The sequence below is a fragment of the Triplophysa rosa genome, linkage group LG8, assembly GCF_024868665.1.
Source record: "Triplophysa rosa linkage group LG8, Trosa_1v2, whole genome shotgun sequence".
NCBI classification, from domain to species: domain Eukaryota; kingdom Metazoa; phylum Chordata; class Actinopteri; order Cypriniformes; family Nemacheilidae; genus Triplophysa; species Triplophysa rosa.
The window spans coordinates 3,148,869-3,173,226 of NC_079897.1; the positions used below are offsets into that span (position 1 = coordinate 3,148,869).

Consider the following 24,358-nt stretch of genomic DNA (forward strand, 5'->3'; position numbering starts at 1 on the left):
ATGTTAATGATTGTAATGAGTATAAAAATTACTGGAAAAATATTACCAATACAGTTAAACCTTTTGACACCTTTTAAATGTAGTAAGATCAATTAATTTCTAACTTTTCCAGTACAGAAAATGATCATTTTAAAATGACCCAATTTTCATGTTTTTCTTGACTGTGGGAACTGTTTTTATCGTCAGATATTACGGAGCATTAAAATACATAAGTTAAATGTTGCAATCTAGCTAAAGCAAACTTCATGCTTAACAATATTTTGGTGGTGCCAGGTAAAGACTACACTGTAGCAAATGTAATGATCTGTGAAGAATAAAGAATTTCCTTTGAGCACACAAATTTGTAAATTGTAAGCCTCAAAACTAATGTCTAAATCGGTACTGAAGGTAGAACCTCGTTTTTATGTTGACCATCAGGCCAATAGTGATTTAAACCCAGCAACCTGAGACTGAAAAAAAATGTTAAGTGTATTGTGAACATGAAGCGCCAAAAAAGTTCAACACATTTTAATTCACATGAATACTCAGATGTTAGTTCCATTTGATGACTGTCGGTTATAACTGAGATTGTTGTACAGTAAAGCTAGCATCACTATCATGCCATAACCAGATTTTGTATCATTTTTCATATCAACTTCAGGATGGTGAATCCAGAATACAGGTCTCCCCAGGCACTAATCTCTGTCAGGGCATAAAGACACAGTGGAAACAAATAGTGTCTGCGTTCACCATGGCTCATTAAGCTGAGAAATATTTTATTGATGCTTTGTTTCAACCTTACCCACATGACAAGCCTTTACCGTTGATTTATACTCCTCACAAAGGTAAACGACTAGAGATGATGTTTTATTTTGAATCTCGCTTCCAAAATGCATTCTTTTCTATATAGCTTGAGGTGTAAGCGATCAGAGTCATTGTGTTATAGTGCTCGAACAAGTTCATGTCTATTAGATTCCAATTAACAACAAATGTCAAGGAACTCTCAAATCAATGCGAAATGAGGAGGAGCGGAAAGGGAGTAAAGGGTAAGCTCTACATTTTTGCAATAAATACTGGTTTGATCAGGCATGATTAAGGAAAAACAGAGAAATTAAGAAAAACCAAGCACTCTCACAACAGACAATAATAACTCTGGCCTAGGAATTCAAGCATATAGTTTTTACTCCACTAACCATTGAGTAGTGCCTCATGTGAGTACGTTTTAACTGTTAGGAATGGTATTCTAAACTTGGTTCAGCCAATTTAAGCTTTATCCCATCGTACTAGTGATGAGGGTTAGTGTGACGTCATTTCACAGCGATTGTGGTTTATTATTTGTTCAAGGAAACAAATTTGAACCCCCATTTGCTTATGATTCAGAGATCAAACGATTTAAGCAAAAAAAAAAAGAGAAAGTAGTAATTGGACATCTGTCTATGCAGGGCTCATCAGATTTTAAGTGATGAAGGACTATGTTCGTTTCTTGTCTTCCTTTGCGTGCTCTCAGCCGATGGAATTAGGAAGGCTGGGAGCCGAGTAGTCTTTCAATGGCGGCGTTAATGTCACCTCCCGTGGCTATGAGGGCCTGAAGATTGGCTTCTCTGTTGATGAAGCCCATGGCACTCAGCTGCTCCAGTTGTTGCTGGAATCGCACTTCTGGAGTTTGAGTCTGCAAAGCAAAATGATAAAGTATGTACACTGTTCACACAAAGTCTGAATGCAAAGTTTACAGTACTGTTACTGAAAAAATATAAAAGTACCGAAGCATTCCCTCCAGCAAACATCTGTAACATCTGCTGCATGAGCTGCTGCTGGGTGGGATTAGTCCCCGCAGCAGGGGCAGGGGCGGGGCCCTGGCCAGCGGGTGGAGCAGTCTCAGGGGTCACATTAACACTTGGGACTCCACCTGGGACTCCACCTGGAACTCCACCTGGGATAACACCAGGCAAGCTACCTGGCACCAGACTAGAAATAAAGAAGGCAAGTTTACTAAAGGAGTCCAGATTCATTCATTTGTTTGGTAAGAGTACTGACTTGAGAGTATTTAAGACAAATGTTATTTTTCAGCCCACCCAAAAAAGCACCATACACGCATTTCTAGTTAAAAAAAATGTAACTGCACCCAGGCATGATTCCAGGGGCTTCGGTTTGAAGGGTTTGCAGTCCTTCCTGGATCTGCATTAGGGCTCGCATGGCTCGAGGATTTGTCATGACAGAAAGAGCTTCTGGGTTCTGCATCTGCAAATCCCATGAAAGTACATTTAAAAATGAAAACTAAATTGTCCTTGTTATACTAGACAGAATTAATGGCAATTCCTACTACACACACCTGATGTAAGAAAACAGGAAGTTGCTGTCTCATTTGCTCCTGTAGCTGTGGATTTCCAGCAAAGAGGGGGTTGTTCATCAACACCTAAAAACAAGCACAAAGGAAAGGAAAAATAAGGAAAGGAATTTTTCAAAAAGGAAAAATAAGAAAACATATGGAGCTAATACTGATAGAACATCCAAGCTTTTTACAACTTTAACAAAAAGTCATCTATTAACCTGTGAGGCGATTTCAGGATTCTGGGATAGGGACTGCATCATGGTACGCATGTAAGGAGCAGAAAGCATGTTCTGCATCAGCTGAGGATTCTCCGAAATCTGTTGCATGAGGCTTTGCATGCCGGGACTATTGAACATACCTACTTTAAAAAAAACAAATCAGATTCAACAAATTCATAGTACCTGCTTGAAAACAGAGAGGTTAAATTGACATTACATTTCTAATTAAATTTTTACCCATTTTTGCATACCTGACCCTAAAGAAAATATAAATATAAACAACAATTACCGTTGCCAAGGTTCGAGGAGCCAATGCCCAGAGGGTTAGACACACTGGGTGTGGTCGAGCTTGTGGTGGAGCTGGTGGTGGTAGCTGTCCCAGAGGAGGGGTTGTCAGGGGAACTCCAGGGATTTGGTAAGGGCTCTCGGTTTTCTGTCCTGGAGGGCGGTGTTCCCGAACTATCATTACCACTCAAGGCTGAGAAGGGGTTATTTCCAAACTGTTGAAAAAAATTTAATATAAGATTAAATGAAATTTAACACCAAACAAAATTAGAATATTACAGTTGCAACTCAAGTCAATGCTATACAAAATATTAATTCAATAAATTAACTTAAGTATTAGTTGAAGTATTGATATATCAATAAAAAAAAAGCTATACAGCAGATGATATTCACAAATATAGCTCAAACCTGTTCACGTGCAGCACTAAACATGGGCTCTTGAATGTCTGTGTACATCCTCCGAAGAGCATTGTAACCACCGGGAATACTCTCTAGGTTGCTAAGCGCCCGATCCTGGTTACGCATCATCTCTTGCATCATCGCTGGGTTCCGTGCCAACTCCATTGTCTTACAGAGCAGGAAGAGATTTAAATTAGCTTATGTATGTCCGCTTTAACAGGAGGAAAGCCTTGATATGTGGGAAATACAAGGACTGACCGTAATTATGCTAACATACCTGTCTCATAAGCTCTGGGTTGTTAAGCATGTGTGAAATCTCAGGGTTGCGCTCCATGAGTTGCTGCATCTGTGGATTGGCTACGATCATCTGTCTCATAAGGTCAGGGTTGGACATCATGCTCTGCACAAGCGGGTTCTCCATAATCTGAGACAACATCTCTGGGTTGGACATGAGCTGTCTCTGCATCTGTTGCTGAAGTTCCATGAAGTTGGCGGAGCCCATTCCAAGATTGGCCAGGCCTGACAGGTCACCAAACCCAGCTAAAGAAATCCATTAAACAATTATCACTGCATTAGGGTATACACCATAACAAGTTTAAACACTGGTTTATGTGCAACATTCATCTTGGACTTACACTGGTACATAGCACTGTAGATGCAGCAATTTTTCATAAGAAAAATAACCTGTAATGGTGACTGCAAATATAAAGTCTAGTACTAACGGTCATGTGATCTTAATAAGTAGTGTAGTGAACCGCAAAAAAAGCTGTTGTAAGTTTAGTAGTGTACGTAATTTTACATTCACACCATTGCTTAAATACAAAAACATAAAGTAAATTATTAGATATCTGTAAAACGACCAGAACATCCCCATTTACAACCCCAGAACAAGTTCTTTCAAGTATTTACCAAGTATATTGGCTGGCTGTGATGGGTTAGGGGACGGCCCGCTGCCCTGTGATGTTCCCAGGTTGCCAGCTGGGTTGGGGTTTGAGGTGCCTTCATTGTTGCCCTGTGATGGTCCAGGGTCAGAAGAGGCAGAGGTCTGCGAACTACCACCACTTGTAGTCCTAAAAACAAACAAAATACAAACGTGACCCAAAATCATCCCCACATTAATTCACAACGCACCATCATACAATACAAAAAGACTTTGCATACGAAAACAACTGGTTTGTAGCTTGTCTTTACAGCCAGTTCCTCTTACTTTTGTGCGGTTTTGATGACCAGGTGAACCGTGAGTCCGTCCTTAATGCCATGCTGACTGAGCGTGTCTCCATCTTTCAGAATCTTACCAGCAAAAATAAGAACCAACTGGTCCTGCTTCGCCTTAAATCTTTTGGAAATCTCTTCTTTAAACTATTTAACAGAAAAAACATCGTTACGAACTGCGTACTACATGTGATCAAAAACAACAATAGGTCTGAGCACAATCACAGCTCCAATCATAAAACCGAAGTCGTAAACTTCAACCTTAAACCTAAAACAGCAACTGTGCCAATGAAACCGAAACAGATAGACACATAAAGAAGAACTGATATATATCCACGGCGACTATATGACTCGACACCTCAATTGTATTCATATATTATTGTACATACAAACAAATCAACCATTACAATAGAAAAGGCGCGATCATAAAAGCGACAGACTAGAACCTTCTCCCTGAGCAGGCCGATTGTTGCACAACGACAGTGCAGAAATGCAAAATCTCGCCCTATACACCTAAATAAAAGCACAAAAATTACGACTAAGAAGCTTACAATAAGCTCATTTTGATAACAATACAATCGAAAATCTGTTTATCCGCTTATTGATAAGATTTTCGGCTTGGGTTGTTTGTCGTCGTCAGTAGTTAGCTCGCAGGCTAAAGCTAATAGCCGCTGTGGTAACGGACGCCTGACTGACAGAAACGCCGAAAACGCTCAAACATCACCTGTGCGACGGATGCGTCTTCGGCGATGGCTATTTCTTCTTTATCCTTGGGTGTTTTGACGGTGACTTTGATGATAGTCGCGCTAGCGGCGTCATTTTCTTCGGTGTTCGTCTCCACGGCCGGATCTGTGCCGCTGTTCTCCGCCATCTTTACTCCTCTTTTGCTTGATTACATCATCGCGCCAACGAGCAGCGAAGAAAAGAGTCGAAAATCCCCGAACGTGCAACATCGTCTGTGACACAGCGCCCACTGCAGGTGTAAGAGTGTTAAACACGAAACATTCATTCTTCGCTGTAAAATGGCACATGATAAAATGTTAGACTTTTCAGTTTTTACTTTAATTAAAACACTCCTTTTGTTCACATTTAATTTTAGGGAATTTTTTATTTCTTCAATAACTAATTTTAGGGCGTCAAGTCTAATTAGGAAACAAGTACAGAATGCAAAGAGATGCTTTCAGGACTGTTTATGCAAACTGGTCTGAATTTAAATGTGGAAATTGTTATCTTATTTCTATAAATCTTTTCGACACCTTTTAATTTTAGAAATACTGGGGTTGTGCAAATACAATCATATATCGCTATGTAATACTTTTGATCTTGTATCAATATTTTGTTAGTCATGTCTGTATACCGTAATCTTTTGTGAACTAAAAATGTTGAATGATGCAATTACATCTTTAAAACGATAGATGGCAGTAGTTGCATTATTATTCCCCTTTTAGATAGATTTTAAACCACACAGAAGCCACACGAAGCAGCAAGCAACTTTTCTCAAAGCCGTTTACAGTTGCGGAGAAACGCTCGAGAGGTGGGCAGCACTTGCGTTCCATTGTGTGCATTGCTGCATGTGTCACATTTGATTTGTGGACACGCTCCGTATAACCTATCAACATTGTGGAATATAGTCTATTGCAGAGGTTTAACTGCTTTGCAGCTGTTGCTAGAACGATGCCAGGTTCACAAGAAAGTGATATGCAAGATTTGTGCTGGGGTGGGATGTCCTACTGGTAGTAATATGTTGGGTTCTGTTAGTGGGATGTTTGGCTATATGGGAATGAATGGAACACTGTTAAGTACTGGACACAAAACACATACACAGACACAGCTATTGTCAATGGATCACAGATTTCAAGAGTCGCCATGGAAACGGCCGGAAAGCTTAAAGTTTTTGACTGTAAAACAACGTTATAAATCAGAGTTTTTTTCCGCAGAAGACTTAAATCTGCATCAGTGTATAAAGTAAATAATCATAAATTATTGAGGTTATGTGTTTATAAAACTATAAACGCTATAAATTAATTATTTAATTGAATATTTTAAATATATGCACTATTTTTATACTATAATATTTAAAATATATACTCATCGTGGCTATCTTTGTTACATAAACTGTAGATTTGTTGAGATGTTTGTAACTGTAATTTTAACGTGTTTACCATGGTATTTTACCAAAATTGTGTTGTGTATATATTTGATCACATTTGTAATTTTGAAGGCAGTATTAAATCTCTTTTTTGTTCCTTCTCTGTATGTTCCTTAAAAATATATACCTTTATTTGGTTTTCTGAAAACTGACTTCGCAGCTTTATTTGCAACAGTTGCTGATGTAGTCATATTAATGGAGACTCTTTTAATTCTAGAAACTACTACATTGGTCATAATTTTGGAAAAAAATTGTGTAATGCTTTTCAGTATGAATTTGTAGCAGAGGATGAAGGTCTGCTGTGACATGAGGTAGAGGTTTAAAATGTTAAATAATTTTGTGAATGCTGAATTGCGATGGGTGAGATTGGAAATGTAATTGTAATATTCCTGTAAAATTGTAATATATTATACGTAATCTGTGCTTCCACGCCCACTTGACGCTCATCAAAAGTGCACACATGCACAGACAACACCTAAAGCTTAGTAACATTTCCTTAAAATGAACTAACCCTGGAACATAACTTGCTCCGGAGGTTATGTCAGTTATCTCCGTTTTTGGAACCGAAAGTTGGGGTTATCCGCTAACCAACCCTTAAACTTACCCAGGTATGTCACATAACCAGAATACACCCGTGGGCTCTTTAAAAGATAAAGAACAAGGAAGTCTGACATGTGCATTGCTGAACAGTTCCGCCTTTAGCAGAGCCAGGCAGAGTTCAACTTCATTGTGTGCTGCAAGTTACCAACAATTACATAAGGTATGTGTACGTTTACTGTGTTTCCTAATATCCGTAAATTTTACATGCTATTGAAACGCATTAAAATACAGTTTGCGAAAATGAAGCAGACCTATGTTACCAGAATTTCAACTGCTTAACTCTTGCAAACATAAGCAAGTTGATTTATAAAGCATGTTTTTTTCCTAGAAGAGCTTTGATGCAGTCAAGAAAACGACAGTCGGCAATACTGTTTTAAAAAGCAATTTGTTAGGAAAGAAAGAACAAGAGCCTTTTCATAACTATCCTAAAGAAACTTCCCACTGGGTATTTTCTTTCATGCCAGCTTCTATTGTTTCTGCCTAACCTGATTTCATGAAAGAATGTTGCTCATATGCTTCCTTCATTTCAAATTGTGAAAACACCTGTGGACTTCGATCATTTTTGTCTGTTCAAATCTTCAGGATGTCCCTGGTAGTGTCTCGGGGTGAGGATGAGACTGTTATCACCATCACCCTAAACCCCAAAAGCAAATGGCCCATTTGGCTTCAGTTTCTGCGCAGTTTCTGCTACAGTCCAGAACATGATATGTCTCAGGATATGAAAGGAAAGCTGACCGACATTCAAACAGCCTTCGGGGTGGGTTAGAGAGACATTACTGTACATTGATTGATCTGGATATTTTTTCAATCAGCTTTAAAAATCATGTTGTTCCCTTGTTTGACAGATTGTACAGATAGTAGTTGCAGTCATGAATTTGGCATTAGGTTGTCTCGGGTTTACTTTCTTTTTTATTGCTTCATCTTGGCTGAGGGGCATGGTAAGATTTTGTATCTCTTCCTTCACAAATGAGAACATTTATTTTAAAAGTCAACAATTTTGTATATTGTATTGTATACATTGTGGCCATTCCAGTCCAGTGTCTGTTGAATTTCAACAAAATCAAACCTCAGGAGTGACATAAAGTCATCCAACAGCAATGTGAACGACTGACAGCAAGACACACGAAAACTGTCATAAAAATCCAGATTATCACATTAAAAATGACTTTTGAACTCTTCCTAAATACATGTAGAAATATGACTGTTGTTTTGCTTAAAAGTAAATATGAACTTGTTTTCTTTGAGTTCTGAAAAATACACAGGATCTTTTCTGCAAATAAGTTCAAATGAAAACATTATTTTATTTGAAATTTGGATAAATTTGGAAGAAATATTGTTAGTGTTCACAAATGATCATTTTACCTAAACACACCTACAAATAGTACGTTTTAAAATCAGAAAAACTATATACTGTATATATATATTATACTGTATATAATATTTTTGTAAGTAAATGTATCAATATTACATATAAATTACTTGATCATTTTTGTTTATATATTGTTTATGTGCTTTGACTGGTTTCATGGGCATCATTCTCTTGAAGTTTACGCATAATTTCCCACATCTAGGTGATTTATGGAGGACCATATACAGCTTCAATAATTTTGTCAGTTCTTCAGTTCTGTGTGGCTATTGTTTTCTGCATTTTGACTCTGAAATCTTTGTGCAAGAGAAGTGGGGGTGCAAAGGTACCGTGTTATCACCACAATTACATCAACCAATCACATCCACCGTGATCATGATGTGTTTATGTAAGGCTGCTCTGTGTGTGATTTTGCAGTCTGTGGAGCACACGACATCAGAAGCTGCACCTGGAGGAGAAGTGCATCAACGTTCAGCGCCAACGTTCTGTTTTCAGCACGCAAAATTGATTCTCAGCCAGATCAGAAGTCTTATAGTGCGTGAGGTGAGGGGGTCTGGGGCGGAGGACTGTTATCCCATGTGAAAAAAAGTGCACTTTAATACGTAACGCTTTTTTGTACTTAATGCGCCCTATTTTCGCACACTAAATTTGTGCGTAATATACAAAAAATGACTTTTTAGTACTACTTAAAATGTCAACATTTATTCACCCTTATGTCACCTGTATGACTTTCTTTCCTCTGCAGAACACAAAAGAAGATATTTTGAAGATTGTTGGTAACCAAAAACCGCTTGTACCCATTGACTCTCTTTGTATGGGCATAAAACCATTTATTCTCGGCCTGATCAAAAGTCTAAGTGTGTGTGAGGTGAGAGGGTCAGGGGCGGGTGACTGTTATCACCTCATACATTCATATAACCTATAGGTTGTGTTTATTTTGTGCTTCAGTCCTGTGTGTTCTATATCTTAGGATATGAAGGGAACATTTACAGACACTCACACAGCTCTCGGAGTGAGTTCGGCTCGTTGAGTATTATTTTGATATTTTATTCGATTATCAAGTTTTACAATGTAATTTTAGACCGTTTTTTGTATATATAAGTGATGCACATATTGTTTTCTCATGTCAAAGGTTGTACAGATAATAATTGGTGTTGTGATCATTGCATTGTGGTGTTTTGGCCTTACCTTATACATTTGGTTTGGTGCTGTGGTAAGACATTTCTCATTCTGTTCATTTTAAGGTTTTTATCAGTTTATGCAATGAAATATTTTAAACCGTATAATAAACGTTGAAACAAAGGCACGTGGCTTTCAGAATGCTTTATATTTTTTATTTGTGTATTTTAGTATGAAAGGGATAGTTCACCCCAAAATTCTTTCCACATTTTTTAATTATAAACCTGAATGACTTTTTCTCTAAAGAACACGAAGAAGAAGAAAATAGTTGGTAACCAAACAAACAATACTGTAACCAAACAATACTGAATCCCAATGACCACTAAGACATTTATCAAAATTTCTTCTTTGTGTTCCACAAAATAAAGAGTCAATGTGAGGGTGAATAAATGATTACAGGTTTTTTTTTATTTTTGGGTGAACTATCCTTTAAAATGTATTTCCATGTGCTGTTTGATAGCATAAACAAACCAGTATGGTATGATAGCAATAAAATAAAAATGTAAATTTGTGGAATGATGTTGTTAGTTGTTTGCTTTCCCTTTAGTTCCTTGTAGCTGGAATTGTGTGTGTTCTTGCAGTAAAGTTTCCCAGTCATGTTCTGGTAAGTGCGTGTGAAGTATTTTGGGCAATTTCTAATTTTTTTCTGAGTGTTGAAAGGTCTTATTGTATGTGTGTTACAGCTGGTCATCACAGAGATTCTGAACATAATCGGTGCTGCTCTGTCGATCACAGCTGTTGTGCAGCTTTCAGTGGAACTGACAATAATGAAGAGTTCAAATTATTATGAAGATTGTTATCCTCCTTTTGCCTACAGTCACTTTAGAACGATTTCCCAAGAAGAGAGAAATAACATTGACGCCTGTATTCATTACAAGAACTTTAGTAAGGTAATGGTTTTATTTGTTTTGTGTGGCGTTATGTGTGTGCATTGAGAGCATATTGTAAGTTGTATTACTTTAAAAAAAATAAACTAAAAATACTAAAGACAGATATTTCCTTTATTCTTTTCTTTAGGATGTTCAAGGAGGCATACATATCCTGATGACTGTATTAGCAGCTCTTCAGTTCAGCGTAGCCATGAGTTTCTGTGCTTTAACTATGAAAGCTTTGTTCAAAAAGGATGGGAGTGCAAAGGTATTCCATCGTCACCCCAACCACAACATGTCACATACATAGTGATCACATACCACCTCAATAACAACAACAACCAATCACATCCACTGTTGCTCTGTAATGATGTTTGTCTTTGGTTTTACAGTTTGTTGAGGAGCCACAAGCTCAAAAGCCACTCATGCACGCTGAAAAGACATGCATTGTTGTTTGAACATACTGTACTATTGGAAGTAACTGCTGTTAACTCTCAATGAGGAGGAAAGTGGAGTTATTATAAGCAGATTTCCACCAGCTGCAACATCATAATCATAACATTGATGAATGAATGTATGTTTTTTAAAGTTTCCCTGAAATTGTTGATACGTAAAACCCTACTTTGGGCCTGTTTTATTAATAAAGTCTACAACACTTGACCACATTTGTTTATTTAGATCAGATCTTTTTTTATCACACAGTTGGATAGGTATGTCTAGGATAGACGTCCTCTGTTTAAACTGACAGAAATCAAAGTTTGTCTGACTTCGACTTCAATTTAATACATACCGTATGTGTGTGAGAAGATATTGCATGTATATACCACCAGGTGGCGCCTGCGTACTTTTCACTGTTGTAGACTCGGCGTTCAGAAGACACTGGTGCAGCTGAGGAGGATTTCTGTCATTTTATAATAATAATAAAAATGCTTGCTTATAAATATTTAATCATCGTTTCATATGGTATACCAAGTAAAATGGAAGCATAAGGACAAAATAGGCCTAACGTTATCTGTGGTGCACGGGGAAGACAGGTAGGCAACATCCCGGACAAATCCAGATTTAGATTGAGACTGCCATCACGACAATTTCAAGATCCAGAGGCCGACAAGCCACCGGCAGCGGGTGACGCAGCGGTGGTGGAGAGTAGGGCGTTAACAAAACCGAAGAAAAAAAAAACCCAAAGAAAAAGACTAGAGCCTGGGCAAAAATAAAACACGAGGGTAAAATAGTCCAACTAAACTGCAGAGTCTTAATAATATCCAAGGAAAAGATTAATCCAAAAGAAGTTGGTATCCACAAAAACTCATTCACACGACAAGCCTTAACAGGGGGGAACTTGCTAAGGCTAAGGCCAGGGTCCGGTTGCATAAAGCACCTTAAGTGTAATTTTCCCTTAAGTGTGTCCTTAAGTATACCTTAAGTTTTACTTAAGTTATTCTCGTATTGTCTTTGGTAAAGGAAAATCACCCCTTAAGTGTCATACTTAAGGGAAAAACTTAAGGTGCTTTATGCAACCGGGGCCAGGTACAGTCCAAACTGAAGCAACGATCACACAAAGATGGCGAGAAGTGGCAGTGAATAAATGGGGAAAAACTAATAAGCACCAGGTGAAAACACTACGACTAGAGGGAGGGAATGATAGGTGGCAGCTGGCGGGGCACATTAACATGCAGACAGTGAGCACGTGGATTTGTCAAACCATACCCACGTGCTCGGGACATTCACACGCTAACAACAGATGGAACAAAACAGACATTTGTTAACCCCTGGACCCAACAATTGTGTATCAGAAGTGTATCAAAAACTAGGTTAAATAATAAGAATGACCTCACCATGCACCTTCTCAGTTGTTGCGGAAGTCCAAATTATTATTGCTTATTGGTGTGACACGACAGACATAAAGATGCACAACTTCTTTTAAAAATATAAAAAAATGTGTGTTCATTTAAATGATTTGATTAAAGCGTGTGTGTTAAGTCAAAACTCTTTTCACAATTCTAGTTAAAAAGCAATACATTTAAAATAGATTTCTTTCATATAGTTTATGTAATAACATTTCGCTTAAGACTTACTGATATCAAATTATAATTAAACTATATTTGGAGTACTACACAATGCACATTTCTTAATATTATGCCTAAATAAAAATTTGTTTTGAATAATATTAGTCTTTTATTGAAATATATTTTAAGTGTATAAATACACTTCAGTGTATTGTGGGAATATTTTTCAGATAAAAGTATGATTTAAATATCAATATAATCAATAAGTGTTTTCTTTCATTAAATCATTAAGCTGTGTGATTTTGTCATGTGCTTGCTATCTTACTCAGTAAAATAGTTACTGTGGCAAATGGGGGTTGGAGCCATAAATTATCTAGATCAACACACACACACACACAAAGAGTCACAAAGAGTCATAAAGAATAAAAATGTTATGAATCAATCCACTGCATATGTTTTAAGTATAATCATGAGTTGTGATGTGTTTTAATGAATCATAGGATTAAGAAACAACGCTATATAATTAAAAACATTAGATGATTGAGTGTTTTCTTTTTACTAAAAGAATGTTAAGAATGTTGGTATGTTGTCCGGCCACAATAAACTGTTTCTAGGAGACCACTCCCCAAAAGAAACTGTCCTGGAGAACATTCCTCAGGACTGGCGATTGACCACAGGATATACGTTTTGAAATGTTATTTTACAGGAACTAAGAAAAAGGACTTCACGGTGATTGGTGGAAAGGGAGCAGCACTCCTTAAAAGGCAGAGGAGGAGTCAGAAGATGCGAGCGACGTCACATACTTAATAAATATGGGTGTTTTTGAATATTTTGTGTTGTTGGCTTGTGGTGGAGTGAGGAGATCGTCTGACAACCCAAAGCTTTGTTACCTTTTTACATCTGATAATAAAACTTCTGTTTAATTTTGGAGAACGTCTCTGTGCAAATTTTTGAGCATGCAGGACTGCCTTTAAAGTCCAACAGTATCTTTAGTTGGACGTCAGCACCACTTCAGTGCTAGAAATGGGGGCATGGAGGTTCCAGTTCAAAATGTCGAGGATTCCATCTTTTATCGATGTAATATCTTCCAAACGATAAAATTACCATATATAAATATTATTTTGTGTATGCTTTCACCCAGAGAGTTTTATTCAAAAGTTTTATGGAAACGTAAGGCCACTTAAGTTTTTATTGTACAAACGGATAAGTTTTATGCTGTAGTATGGGCTATTATTGCTCGCTGTCATAACCGTTACACTATGGTAATGATTGCACCATAGTTTGCATATGGCAGTAATCGTAGAACGATATAGTGAACTAAAGGGATCACTTACATAAATATGCAAATTGGCTGATCATTTGGTTGTTTGAAGTCTGTACGGACGACTTTCTTACGCGAAACAAAAGGAGAAGCTTGTCTTAAGTTCTTGTATTTCAGTTGATTCAGCATTTTGACAGGTCAGAGGTTGAATTACTTAAAAAACAATTAGTAGTCCACGCAATTTGCGCTATTTCCTGAAAATGTTCCCTTTCACTACTACACATTTTAATTTTCTGAATAATAAAACATTAAGACAACCTTAATTTCAGGCATCCACCAAAGACATTTCAACAATAGACTAAGTTTTAATGACATTATGGAAATATTAAATATGCCTTGACATTCAGTTCCTTTACTTTCACATGCCTAGCACCTATAGCAGACTAACCACATGTAAATGTTGACAACTATAAATTATTCAAGTAAGTCTTCTGCAGCCACCGCATGCAAATTTACATCAAACCAATACCATGGTGTCAGTAAGTTGCGATAAGGCTAGTTCTTATAAATATCAGTACTGAAGAGGTTCTGCTGTGATGAAGGTTGGAGTCTGGATGTCTACAGCAAGTTTGAGGTGTTGTTTTCGCTTTCTTTTTTTGTACTCGTAACAAATGTTTGAAAATGTTAACTAAACTTTTTGTTTAAATTTCGTGTAAATTTGTGCTTAAAATGCTTCTTCATTCTCATATTTACTTTTAAAATGATTATTGTTATTAAAATATTGTTTATTTCTTAAGGCAATGGTAAAGATGAAAGTTACTGGAACAATTCTGTGCATCATATTGCTTCTGTAAGTATAACAACAATCATTTATGTTTTGTATTTACTTTATTGGCTCGTTGGGAGTAGGGTAAGTTAAAAATTTAATAACAATAACAGCATTATTGTATTTTTACATTAAATACTGATTGCCACACTCTTTTCTGCCTTTTGTCTTATTTTATGTCTATTCATTTTGAAAATTAATCTGGTCATTTCATGGTAAGTTAGCATTGTGATAGGCTTTTCATGTTTTCTTTTAAACGTAAATGCTTATTGTCACCTGTCATTTTTGTCAAAATGTTATTAGCATATTCTTATTTTGTGTACTCTTTTCATTAGACATTTTGGGACTATTTGTGAGTTAATCAGCTTTCTTGGATCTTTTTTATATTATTTTTCGGTTTTAAAATTAAGATCTTAAATGTGTTACATTTTTCAATATTCAGCCCTTAAAGTCAACAATTTAATTGATGGGGGTCTCTTAATTACAACAATAAACATTAGCATGTTATTTCAGCCATACTCATCTCTATAGAAAAAGTCATTTTAAAAGTCCAGGAACCTAAAATTAACATCTGGGCAATTCTTGTGTTATGGATGTGATTTTTAGCCAAAACTTAAAATAAAAATTCTCAGAGAATGTATGTATTACCAATATACTGAACCACCTGTTTATGTTATGTACTTAAGCTTTGGATTCAAAACTAATGGTTCAAAAACAAAAATGTATAAAAGTGAAGCAGGCAAAGTTATGCATTTTCCCGCCTTCTCCTGCGTTGTCGTTACAAGTGACATAGTAAACAGCTATTGAGACTGATCTGTCTCCATAAACAGCTGCCGGCTTGATGACGCAAACGAACCGCGCTTCGGACCAAATAAAATAATATGAACGCAGCCCAGCGGGGGCAGGGGGAGGGCAGAGCAATCGAACTAGGGTTTGGACCAGGCAATCGAACTAAATGTGAAACCATCCCCGAAGTCCATATGGTTCTGACAACTGGTCTATGAAGAACTAAACCAACCTTGACATTGTTGACCCAAAACTCTGACTTTGTTTCACAGATTGCATAGGAGTGCTTGTCAAATAGAAGGATATAATGATGATGAGAGACTCGATCTCCCCAAATCTTACAACATTGGCTGGATGGCAACTCTAGACAATAACAAGTCAATTTATGAAATCACCATTCCTGGTACTCATGACACCTTGGCTCTTCGTGGAAGTCGATACGCAGAATGCCAGGCATGGTCACTGATGGACCAACTAAAGGCTGGGATACGCTACTTGGATCTTCGAGTGTCTGGAGAAAATTTAGAAATTAAGCATGGAATAATGTACCAAAATATAACATTCCCAGAAGTTTTAAACACAACTAAAAGTTTTTTATCTGAATTTAAAACCGAGACGGTGTTTGTCAGAGTTAAGCCTGTTTTTTGGTTTAAAGGCAGGGTTGCAGATTCGATTGTAAACATGATTGAAAATGACCCCAATAGCATATTCAGATTTGACTCCGATGAGGCCACAAAAATTGGTAATGTAAGAGGAAAAATTGTTTATTTTCAGAAAAACAGCTTTTATTTGGGTATCTTTCTAAATGGAACCGATAAAAAGGGCGACCATAAAGTAAGTAATGTTGAAAGAAAGAAGAATTTAATTTTGACTCATCTAAATAATACTAGAAACAATTGTGGAAAAGATTCTGTTATTCTGAATTACTCAAGTGGCACAGGTGCTTTTTTTGGGTTACACCTATTTAGAGGTTTACCTTTAACCCCCAAGGATGTAGCCAGGGAAATTAATCCATGGCTGTTAAATTACCTAAATACTGAATCTTCCAAACCATGTTTTGGGATCATAGCCATGGACTTTCCAAGCTTTGATTTGATTCAGGCGGTCATCAATCTTAATTAAAAGTAATACAATTCATATACACTCACCTAAAGGATTATTAGGAACACCATACTAATACGGTGTTTGACCCCCTTTCGCCTTCAGAACTGCCTTAATTCTACGTGGCATTGATTCAACAAGGTGCTGAAAGCATTCTTTAGAAATGTTGGCCCATATTGATAGGATAGCATCTTGCAGTTGATGGAGATTTGTGGGATGCACATCCAGGGCACGAAGCTCCCGTTCCACCACATCCCAAAGATGTTCTATCGGGTTGAGATCTGGTGACTGTGGGGGCCATTCTAGTACAGTGAACTCATTGTCATGTTCAAGAAACCAATTTGAAATGATTCGAGCTTTGTGACATGGTGCATTATCCTGCTGGAAGTAGCCATTAGAGGATGGGTACATGGTGGTCATAAAGGGATGGACATGGTCAGAAACAATGCTCAGGTAGGCCGTGGCATTTAAACGATGCCCAATTGGCACTAAGGGGCCTAAAGTGTGCCAAGAAAACATCCCCCACACCATTACACCACCACCACCAGCCTGCACAGTGGTAACAAGGCATGATGGATCCATGTTCTCATTCTGTTTACGCCAAATTCTGACTCTACCATTTGAATGTCTCAACAGAAATCGAGACTCATCAGACCAGGCAACATTTTTCCAGTCTTCAACTGTCCAATTTTGGTGAGCTCGTGCAAATTGTAGCCTCTTTTTCCTATTTGTAGTGGAGATGAGTGGTACCCGGTGGGGTCTTCTGCTGTTGTAGCCCATCTGCCTCAAGGTTGTGCGTGTTGTGGCTTCACAAATGCTTTGCTGCATAGCTCGGTTGTAACGAGTGGTTATTTCAGTCAAAGTTGCTCTTCTATCAGCTTGAATCAGTCGGCCCATTCTCCTCTGACCTCTAGCATCAACAAGGCATTTTCGCCCACAGGACTGCCGCATACTGGATGTTTTTCCCTTTTCACACCATTCTTTGTAAACCCTAGAAATGGTTGTGCGTGAAAATCCCAGTAACTGAGCAGATTGTGAAATACTCAGACCGGCCCGTCTGGCACCAACAACCATGCCACGCTCAAAATTGCTTAAATCACCTTTCTTTCCCATTCTGACATTCAGTTTGGAGTTCAGGAGATTGTCTTGACCAGGACCACACCCCTAAATGCATTGAAGCAACTGCCATGTGATTGGTTGATTAGATAATTGCATTAATGAGAAATTGAACAGGTGTTCCTAATAATCCTTTAGGTGAGTGTAAGTATCTGCCTTTTATAGTAGTAGCCTATCATATACTTTTTTAAAACTGATGCTGTAAAAGTGCATGGGAAAAAATGTGTTAATTATTTTCTGTTATTTTCTCAATAATAAAGCATTGCCAGCACTTTTTTCATTTTTAAGTTGTTTGAGCACACACTATATCCATCTTCTCTCTCTCTCAATATATATAGATTGTGAAATGTTTACAATATCATTTTGGGTGTGCTGATATCATTTTAATACTTTGAAGATTAAATTTTGTAAGTAGCTCCGCATCAGTAATCATACTATTATTAACCATTGTATAACGTGAGTTTACAATCCAACGTAGTAGGGATGTAACAATATTATCGAAATTGTGTTATCGCTATAGCAAAATTGTCTCAATATCATCATGGTCACGTGACTGTATGAAACGAAAGGTCTTTCTGGCCTAACATAGAGAATGTTAGAAAAAATAATAGATGTTACCTTTGGCAAAGTCCATCTGGTACAATTATTTTATTTTATAAAAGGGATTTTTAGGTCATGTGACCCATCTCTATAACTCATACCTCTAAGCAACAGTTTTGATTAGAGAGTAAAGAAAAGAGGATGCTTACGGCACATTTCCAAGTCATCATTTGTCATAAAAAAATAGCAATAAATACTGTACCGTGGGCGGTATACCGAGTTATTATTGTACAGTGAGATTTTGATATTGTTAAATCCCTATAAAATATTGTTTATTTTAGTTAAATTTCATTAATTAAAAACTGCATTAACTTCATGTATTATAATGAAGTCAACTGAAACGCGTAAGTGTAATTGATTAATCTTGTCTTATTGAGTTTAAATGCAGTGTCGTTGCTTTGTTTATTTCCGCATTTGTCACGTGTTGAAGTTGCGCTTGTTCTCGTGCTGGTTTCGTTGTTATTGGGAGATATTGGGAGGCGTGTCCTGCTGAATTCAATTGCGTGATTCAGATGGGTATTTAAGTGCGATTAACCACTGCGTGCAGCCCTCACCGCATGAAGACCGAAGAGCGTAAAGACCAAAGAGCGTAAAGACCGAAGCGCGTGAAGACCGAAGCGCGTGAAGACCGAAGCGCGTGAAGACCGAAGAGCGTGAAGACCGAAGAGCGTGAAGACAGAAGAGCGCAAAGACCGAAGAGCGTAAGGACCGAAGAGCGTAAAGACCGAAGAGCGTGAAGACCGAAGAGCGTGAAGACCGAAGAGCGTGAAGACCGAAGAGCGTGAAGACATAAGAGCATAAAGACCGAAGAGCGTAAAGACAGAAGAGCGTGAAGACCGAAGAGCGTGAAGACAGAAGAGCGTAAAGACCGAAGAGCGTAAAGACCGAAGAGCGTAAAGACCGAAGAGCGTAAAGACCGAAGAGCGTGAAGACCGAAGAGCGTGAAGACAGAAGAGCGTAAAGACCGAAGAGCGTAAAGACCGAAGAGCGTAAAGACCATCGACTCTACCTGTGCGACTCCACCGAGCAAGGACACTGAGACCGACAAGGCACTTGAGTATTGCACTTCAGTATTAACTTTTTGCACTTCTATTTATTCTCTTCTTATTATTTGTCTTGTATATTTCTTATTCCCAGCTTTTGATATGTGTTTTCAAATCCCTACTGTTACTGCAACTCGTAAATCACCGGTATCACGTAGAAGGCCGCGCAATGCTAATGCTAATAATCTGCGCACTCTTTCAACGTCCACAACTACCTCAATTACATTTCCCATTGGTTTATGGAACTGCCAGTCTGCTGTAAACAAAGCAGATTTCATCACAGCTATTGCTAAACATTCTGGTCTTTCTCTTTTAGCACTCACTGAAACCTGGATCCAGCCAGAGGACACTGCCACACCGGCTGCTCTCTCAAATAACTACACTTTCTCCCACAGCCCATGCATATCAGGGAGGGGTGGAGGAACCGGTCTACTTATCCCCAAAGACTGGAAATTCAAACAGCTGGCACCCTCATGTGACAACATCTCCTTCGAGTCACATGCTGTTACTATCATCCACCCTGTTAAAACTGATGTTGTGGTTATCTATTGTCCCCCAGATCAGCTTGGACATTTCTTGGAGGAGTTGGATACGCTTCTGTCATCCTTCCCCGAGGATGGTACTCCTCTGGTGGTACTTGGAGACTTCAACATCCACCTTGAAAAACCACAGGCTGCCAACTTCAACAACCTGACTGCATTGTTTGACCTCAAGCGAGTTCCCACTTCAGCAACCCATAAGTCTGGTAATCAACTAGATCTTATCTACACACAACACTGCTCCACTCATCACTCCCAGGTCACCCCGCTGCACACGTCGGATTATTTCCTCATCACTCTTGATCTCGACCTAACTTCTCCAGACACTACACATGCTTCCCCACTGGTCACATTCCGGCGCAACCTACGATCACTCTCTCCCTCCTGCTTATACTCTGTTGTCTCCGCTACGCTCCCTCTCTCTGAACAGCTCTCTCTCTTGGATACTAACAGTGCCACCGACACTCTTTGCTCCACACTAACCTCCTGCTTAGACAACTTATGCCCTCTAACATCTAGGCCATCTCGTACATTCTCTTCTGCCCCCTGGTTATCTGATGTTCTCCGTGAGCATCGCGCCACGCTCAGGTCTGCTGAGAGAAAGTGGCGCAAAACCTAAAGAACCCGCTGACCTCGGTCTCTATCAGTCTCTCCTCTCTTCTTTCTCTGCTGATGTCTCCTCTGCAAAAACCCAGTACTACCACACTAAAACTAAAGACTCACCTGACTCTCGTACTCTCGTACTCTGCCCCCTCACCTCCATCCGACTTAACAGCTACTGTTAACTCTTGATCACGCCCAAACCCCCGACACATGCTCATTCCCCTCTTTCTCTCTCTTATCTCAAGATGATACTACTGGCTGGACTTCCAGCTTGCACAGCCAAACCTCTACAGATGATCCAGAATGCAGCGGCAAGAGTGGTCTTCAATGAACCGAAGAGAGCGCACGTCACCCCTCTCTTCACTAAGTTACATTGGCTCCCTATAGTCGCTCGAATCAAATTCAAGACTCTGCTCCTGGCCTACAAGACCACCACTGATTTGGCAACCCCTTACCTTCACTCGCTAATGCAGACGCAGGGGCGGAGCCAGGGGGTGGCCAATGGTGGCCAAGGCCACCATAAATTAATCTTTGGCCACCCCCCCAGCCCCCCACCACTTTGCCGGCAACTTTTTTGCGGAACCATTTCTGTACACAGTTGTTCCCATATGGATGCATTTCAACAGCGCACCTCAAACAAGTACTTCTCCACCCAAGCTGAAGTTGGCGGTAATACACTCAACTTGAATTTCAACCACCAACACAATTACAGAAGAAGAAGTAGTGTTGTTGTTGTTCGCGGGGGCTCCAACGGACTTTGCGCGTGCAGTCGGAGGACTGTCTGTTTCCCGCCGCGAGAGAAGAGGTCACAGGTAAGTTAACAAGAAGAATTAATTTTATTCACTATGTTTGAAATGTTTCTTGTCTTAATGCACGCAGACATAGTACAGTTTGCGAAGTTAATTTAGGCTGTTAACTTAGCAGTAGGAAAGTCGCAATGTCATGAACGTGGGTGGTGAGGACAAGGACAGAGGACCCAAGTGCAGACAGCGGGTAAGGGGTTAACAAGACAGACTTTAATTATAACTAAAAAATACAAAACAAAGACCCACGTGGGGGAACATAACAAAACATAGCAACAAGGACAGGGACTAACTAGACTAGAAATAATAACAACACTTGACATAACCACAATAAACTAAACTAACTACAGAACAATAACTCACCCACATGACACAAACAGAACACAACAGAACAATGAACCAGCACGAGACAGAAGACACAAGGGCATTATAAAGGGGATAAATCAAGAGGGGACAGGTGCAGGACATGAACTAATTAACAAACAATAACGAGACGAAAGGGCGGGAACAGAGACGCCACACCGGAGAGTGGAAGACCATGAGGGACAAAACGTCACTCTCCACATAAAACAAGAGGTTCTATCATGGTTCTGCCACTAGGTCAAGAGAAGCAAGACAAGGTGGGGCAGAACCATGACACGCAAGCTATAAACAGTTTCACTGTGTCAGTGTCATTTAAAAGAGCGTTGTAGACGGCCATTAAAAGTAAAGTCAACTTTCAGTGCTGATTTAGCTTAATGGTGGTGGTCTGTCTGTGTCATATCCTTGAAAGGGAATTAAAATGTTTTGTTGGCAGTTGGCAGCCAAATGAAGGAATATTTTTGAAATGCTTGCCCATAATGTTAAGGTTACTATATTTTGGTTTTTCTGTGATATTGTAATGTTTGTTTGATAAAAGTGCATTCTGGTATATTCTTATGTCTTGTAAATTGTCATTATGGTGTGAGCTTTATCACCAATTAAAAAGACACCACCTTCTGCAATGCCACACTGTTTCAGATCTTTTTTTTAATCTTTAGTAATACATTAAAAAGCTTATGTGGATCTTCATGATGTAATTCTACATGGCAATCACTGCCTGTTTAAGTAAATGAGTGAGTGACTAAGAAACACTACTAGATCCACAGTGACTTGCCACATAGGGAAAAAAAAGATGATATCAGTTTCTGTGCTACCCCTGTGTGAGCTATGGTCTCAGTCTGGCCACCCCTATGGAAATTGTCTGGCTCCGCCACTGTGCAGACGTATATACCCGCCAGATCCCTACGCTCTGCAAACGAACGACGTCTTGTGGTGCCATCCCAAAAAGGTAAAAAATCTCTCTCACGTACCTTCTCGGGATCGGTTCCACATTTATGGAATGATCTGCCCGCTGCTACAAGATCAGCAGATTCTGTAGCGATCTTTAAGAACCATCTGAAAAAAAATCTCTTCTGTCAACACCTGACTGATCAGTTCTAACTTCTATTTCTTTTCCACTCTTTCAAAAAAAAAAAAGCTCTGTATACTGTGCTAGGCTATGAGACCAGTTTTCTTTTATTGCTCTTATGCTTTTTGTTGTCCTTATGTTCCAATTGCTTCCATTGTTTCCCTCATCTGTAAGTCGCTTTGGATAAAAGCGTCTGCTAAATGTAAATGTAAATGTATAACACCATATATTGTGTCTCTTATTTATTTGTCTATTTATCTTTTTTTGAAAAAAATTGAAAAGTGCTATATAAACGAATATTGAATTGAATTGAATGGAATAATGTTACTAATGTCTTCAGTGACATCCTATACAAGTGGGCTCTTTAAGTGTCAACAGGAACAACAAGAAAATCTATCATGAGATTTGCTGAAAGACACAAAACAGCTCCACCTTCGACAGAGCAGGACAGAGTTCATCTTCATTCTGGGCTGAAAATGACCTACAATTACACATAAGGTATGTTTTATAAGTTTACGTTGTTTAATATCTGTGAAATTCACAAGCTATTGAAAAAAATACAGTGTGCAAAAATGAAGCAGGTGTTACCTGAATTATAACATGCAGGTGGATTTTTAGCATGTTTTCCTCCTACAAGAGCTTTGTTGCAGTCAACTAGAATGATAAGCATATTTTATCATTTGTTAGGATAGAAAAAACAAGGTTTTAAAATGTTTCATTACAATCATAAAGAAACATTAAACTGGGAGGGATTTTCACGTATGTGAGCCTTGCTTGTATACCCGCAGAACCTGATTTTCTAAAAGAATGCTGATCATATGCTTTCTTTTGTTTCATGCAATGTATTGCAAGTCCTCATGTCATTCGTACTTAAAAATCAAGCTATGACTCAAATTTTGGAATTGAATAAAAAATCTTAAAGACTAGTTAACTTACGACATCCAAATGCAATTAACTTAAATTATTGTTTCAGAATGCAGGATTGCCCGTAAATCCTTGGGTTTGAATATTTTGATAGTGTATGTTTTGGGCAAACAATATTGACTGATGGAACAGTTAAATAATTGTTTATAAAAAGATCCACGTTGTTTTACAGTAGCCTACTAGTTTTCTGTCACAAATCACTATTCAGGTGAGTTTTGTTTGTTAAAGAACCTGTTCAACAGGTTTTTCTTTATAATGAAGATATTTGTCAAAAATGCATTCAGAGGCAGTGCTGTAGTACTTGAGTCCGGACTCGAGACGTTTTTCTGTAGTCTCGGACTCGTTGGTATCTGCACTCGGACTTGATCATTGGACTTGCCAAATGTTCTAGTTCAGTGGTTCTCAAACTTTTTTGTTGTAACTTGTAAGACCCCCTTTGTGTATAGTGCATTGCTTTGCTGCCCCCCAAATAAAGACTTATAATCTTAAACTTAGAATTTTAATTAAACCAAAAACATATTCATTTATACAATGCAGGAACATCAATTCTTTTGGTTGGTGGTCTTATTTTTCATACAATTCATGATAAATTTCTATATTTCATAAAATGCCACAAAATCTGTGGAGCCATATATAACCCCCCGGAGCCATATTGGGGCCCCTCAGGGGGCCAGGGCCCCCAGTTTGAGAATCACTGTTCTAGTTGGTCTCGACCGAGTCTGATGATTTTATTCTC

General features: G+C 38.5%; 3 protein-coding genes across 5 annotated transcripts; 2 read left to right on the forward strand and 1 right to left on the reverse strand.

Moving 5' to 3' along the window:
- Positions 1–492: 492 nt before the first annotated feature.
- ubqln4 (ubiquilin 4) lies at positions 493–5,310 on the reverse strand. Of its 2 annotated transcripts, none has more exons than XM_057340662.1 (11): positions 5,147–5,310; positions 4,418–4,569; positions 4,120–4,280; positions 3,488–3,750; positions 3,220–3,378; positions 2,816–3,026; positions 2,527–2,666; positions 2,309–2,392; positions 2,102–2,217; positions 1,740–1,944; positions 493–1,648 (listed from the first exon to the last, which is right to left on the reverse strand). In XM_057340662.1, exons 1-11 carry the CDS (start codon positions 5,291–5,293, stop codon positions 1,496–1,498), a joined length of 1,791 nt encoding a protein of 596 aa, XP_057196645.1. In that variant the 5' UTR covers positions 5,294–5,310; the 3' UTR covers positions 493–1,495. The 2 variants fall into 2 exon arrangements, with proteins under 2 accessions (XP_057196645.1, XP_057196644.1); XM_057340661.1 differs by having other exon boundaries at positions 2,527–2,669.
- A 1,732-nt stretch (positions 5,311–7,042) lies between these two features.
- LOC130557991 (uncharacterized) lies at positions 7,043–11,245 on the forward strand. Of its 2 annotated transcripts, none has more exons than XM_057340165.1 (13): positions 7,043–7,331; positions 7,500–7,616; positions 7,754–7,928; positions 8,017–8,109; positions 8,743–8,862; positions 8,955–9,080; positions 9,283–9,405; positions 9,508–9,549; positions 9,670–9,750; positions 10,264–10,320; positions 10,400–10,606; positions 10,734–10,853; positions 10,978–11,245. In XM_057340165.1, exons 3-13 carry the CDS (start codon positions 7,755–7,757, stop codon positions 11,041–11,043), a joined length of 1,209 nt encoding a protein of 402 aa, XP_057196148.1. In that variant the 5' UTR covers positions 7,043–7,331; positions 7,500–7,616; position 7,754; the 3' UTR covers positions 11,044–11,245. The 2 variants fall into 2 exon arrangements, with proteins under 2 accessions (XP_057196148.1, XP_057196147.1); XM_057340164.1 differs by lacking the exon at positions 7,500–7,616 and having other exon boundaries at positions 7,046–7,179; positions 7,262–7,331.
- A 3,228-nt stretch (positions 11,246–14,473) lies between these two features.
- Positions 14,474–16,586, forward strand: LOC130558215 (1-phosphatidylinositol phosphodiesterase-like). The gene is made up of 3 exons (XM_057340510.1): positions 14,474–14,486; positions 14,650–14,702; positions 15,737–16,586. Exons 2-3 carry the CDS (start codon positions 14,653–14,655, stop codon positions 16,584–16,586), a joined length of 900 nt encoding a protein of 299 aa, XP_057196493.1. The 5' UTR covers positions 14,474–14,486; positions 14,650–14,652.
- Positions 16,587–24,358: the final 7,772 nt, after the last annotated feature.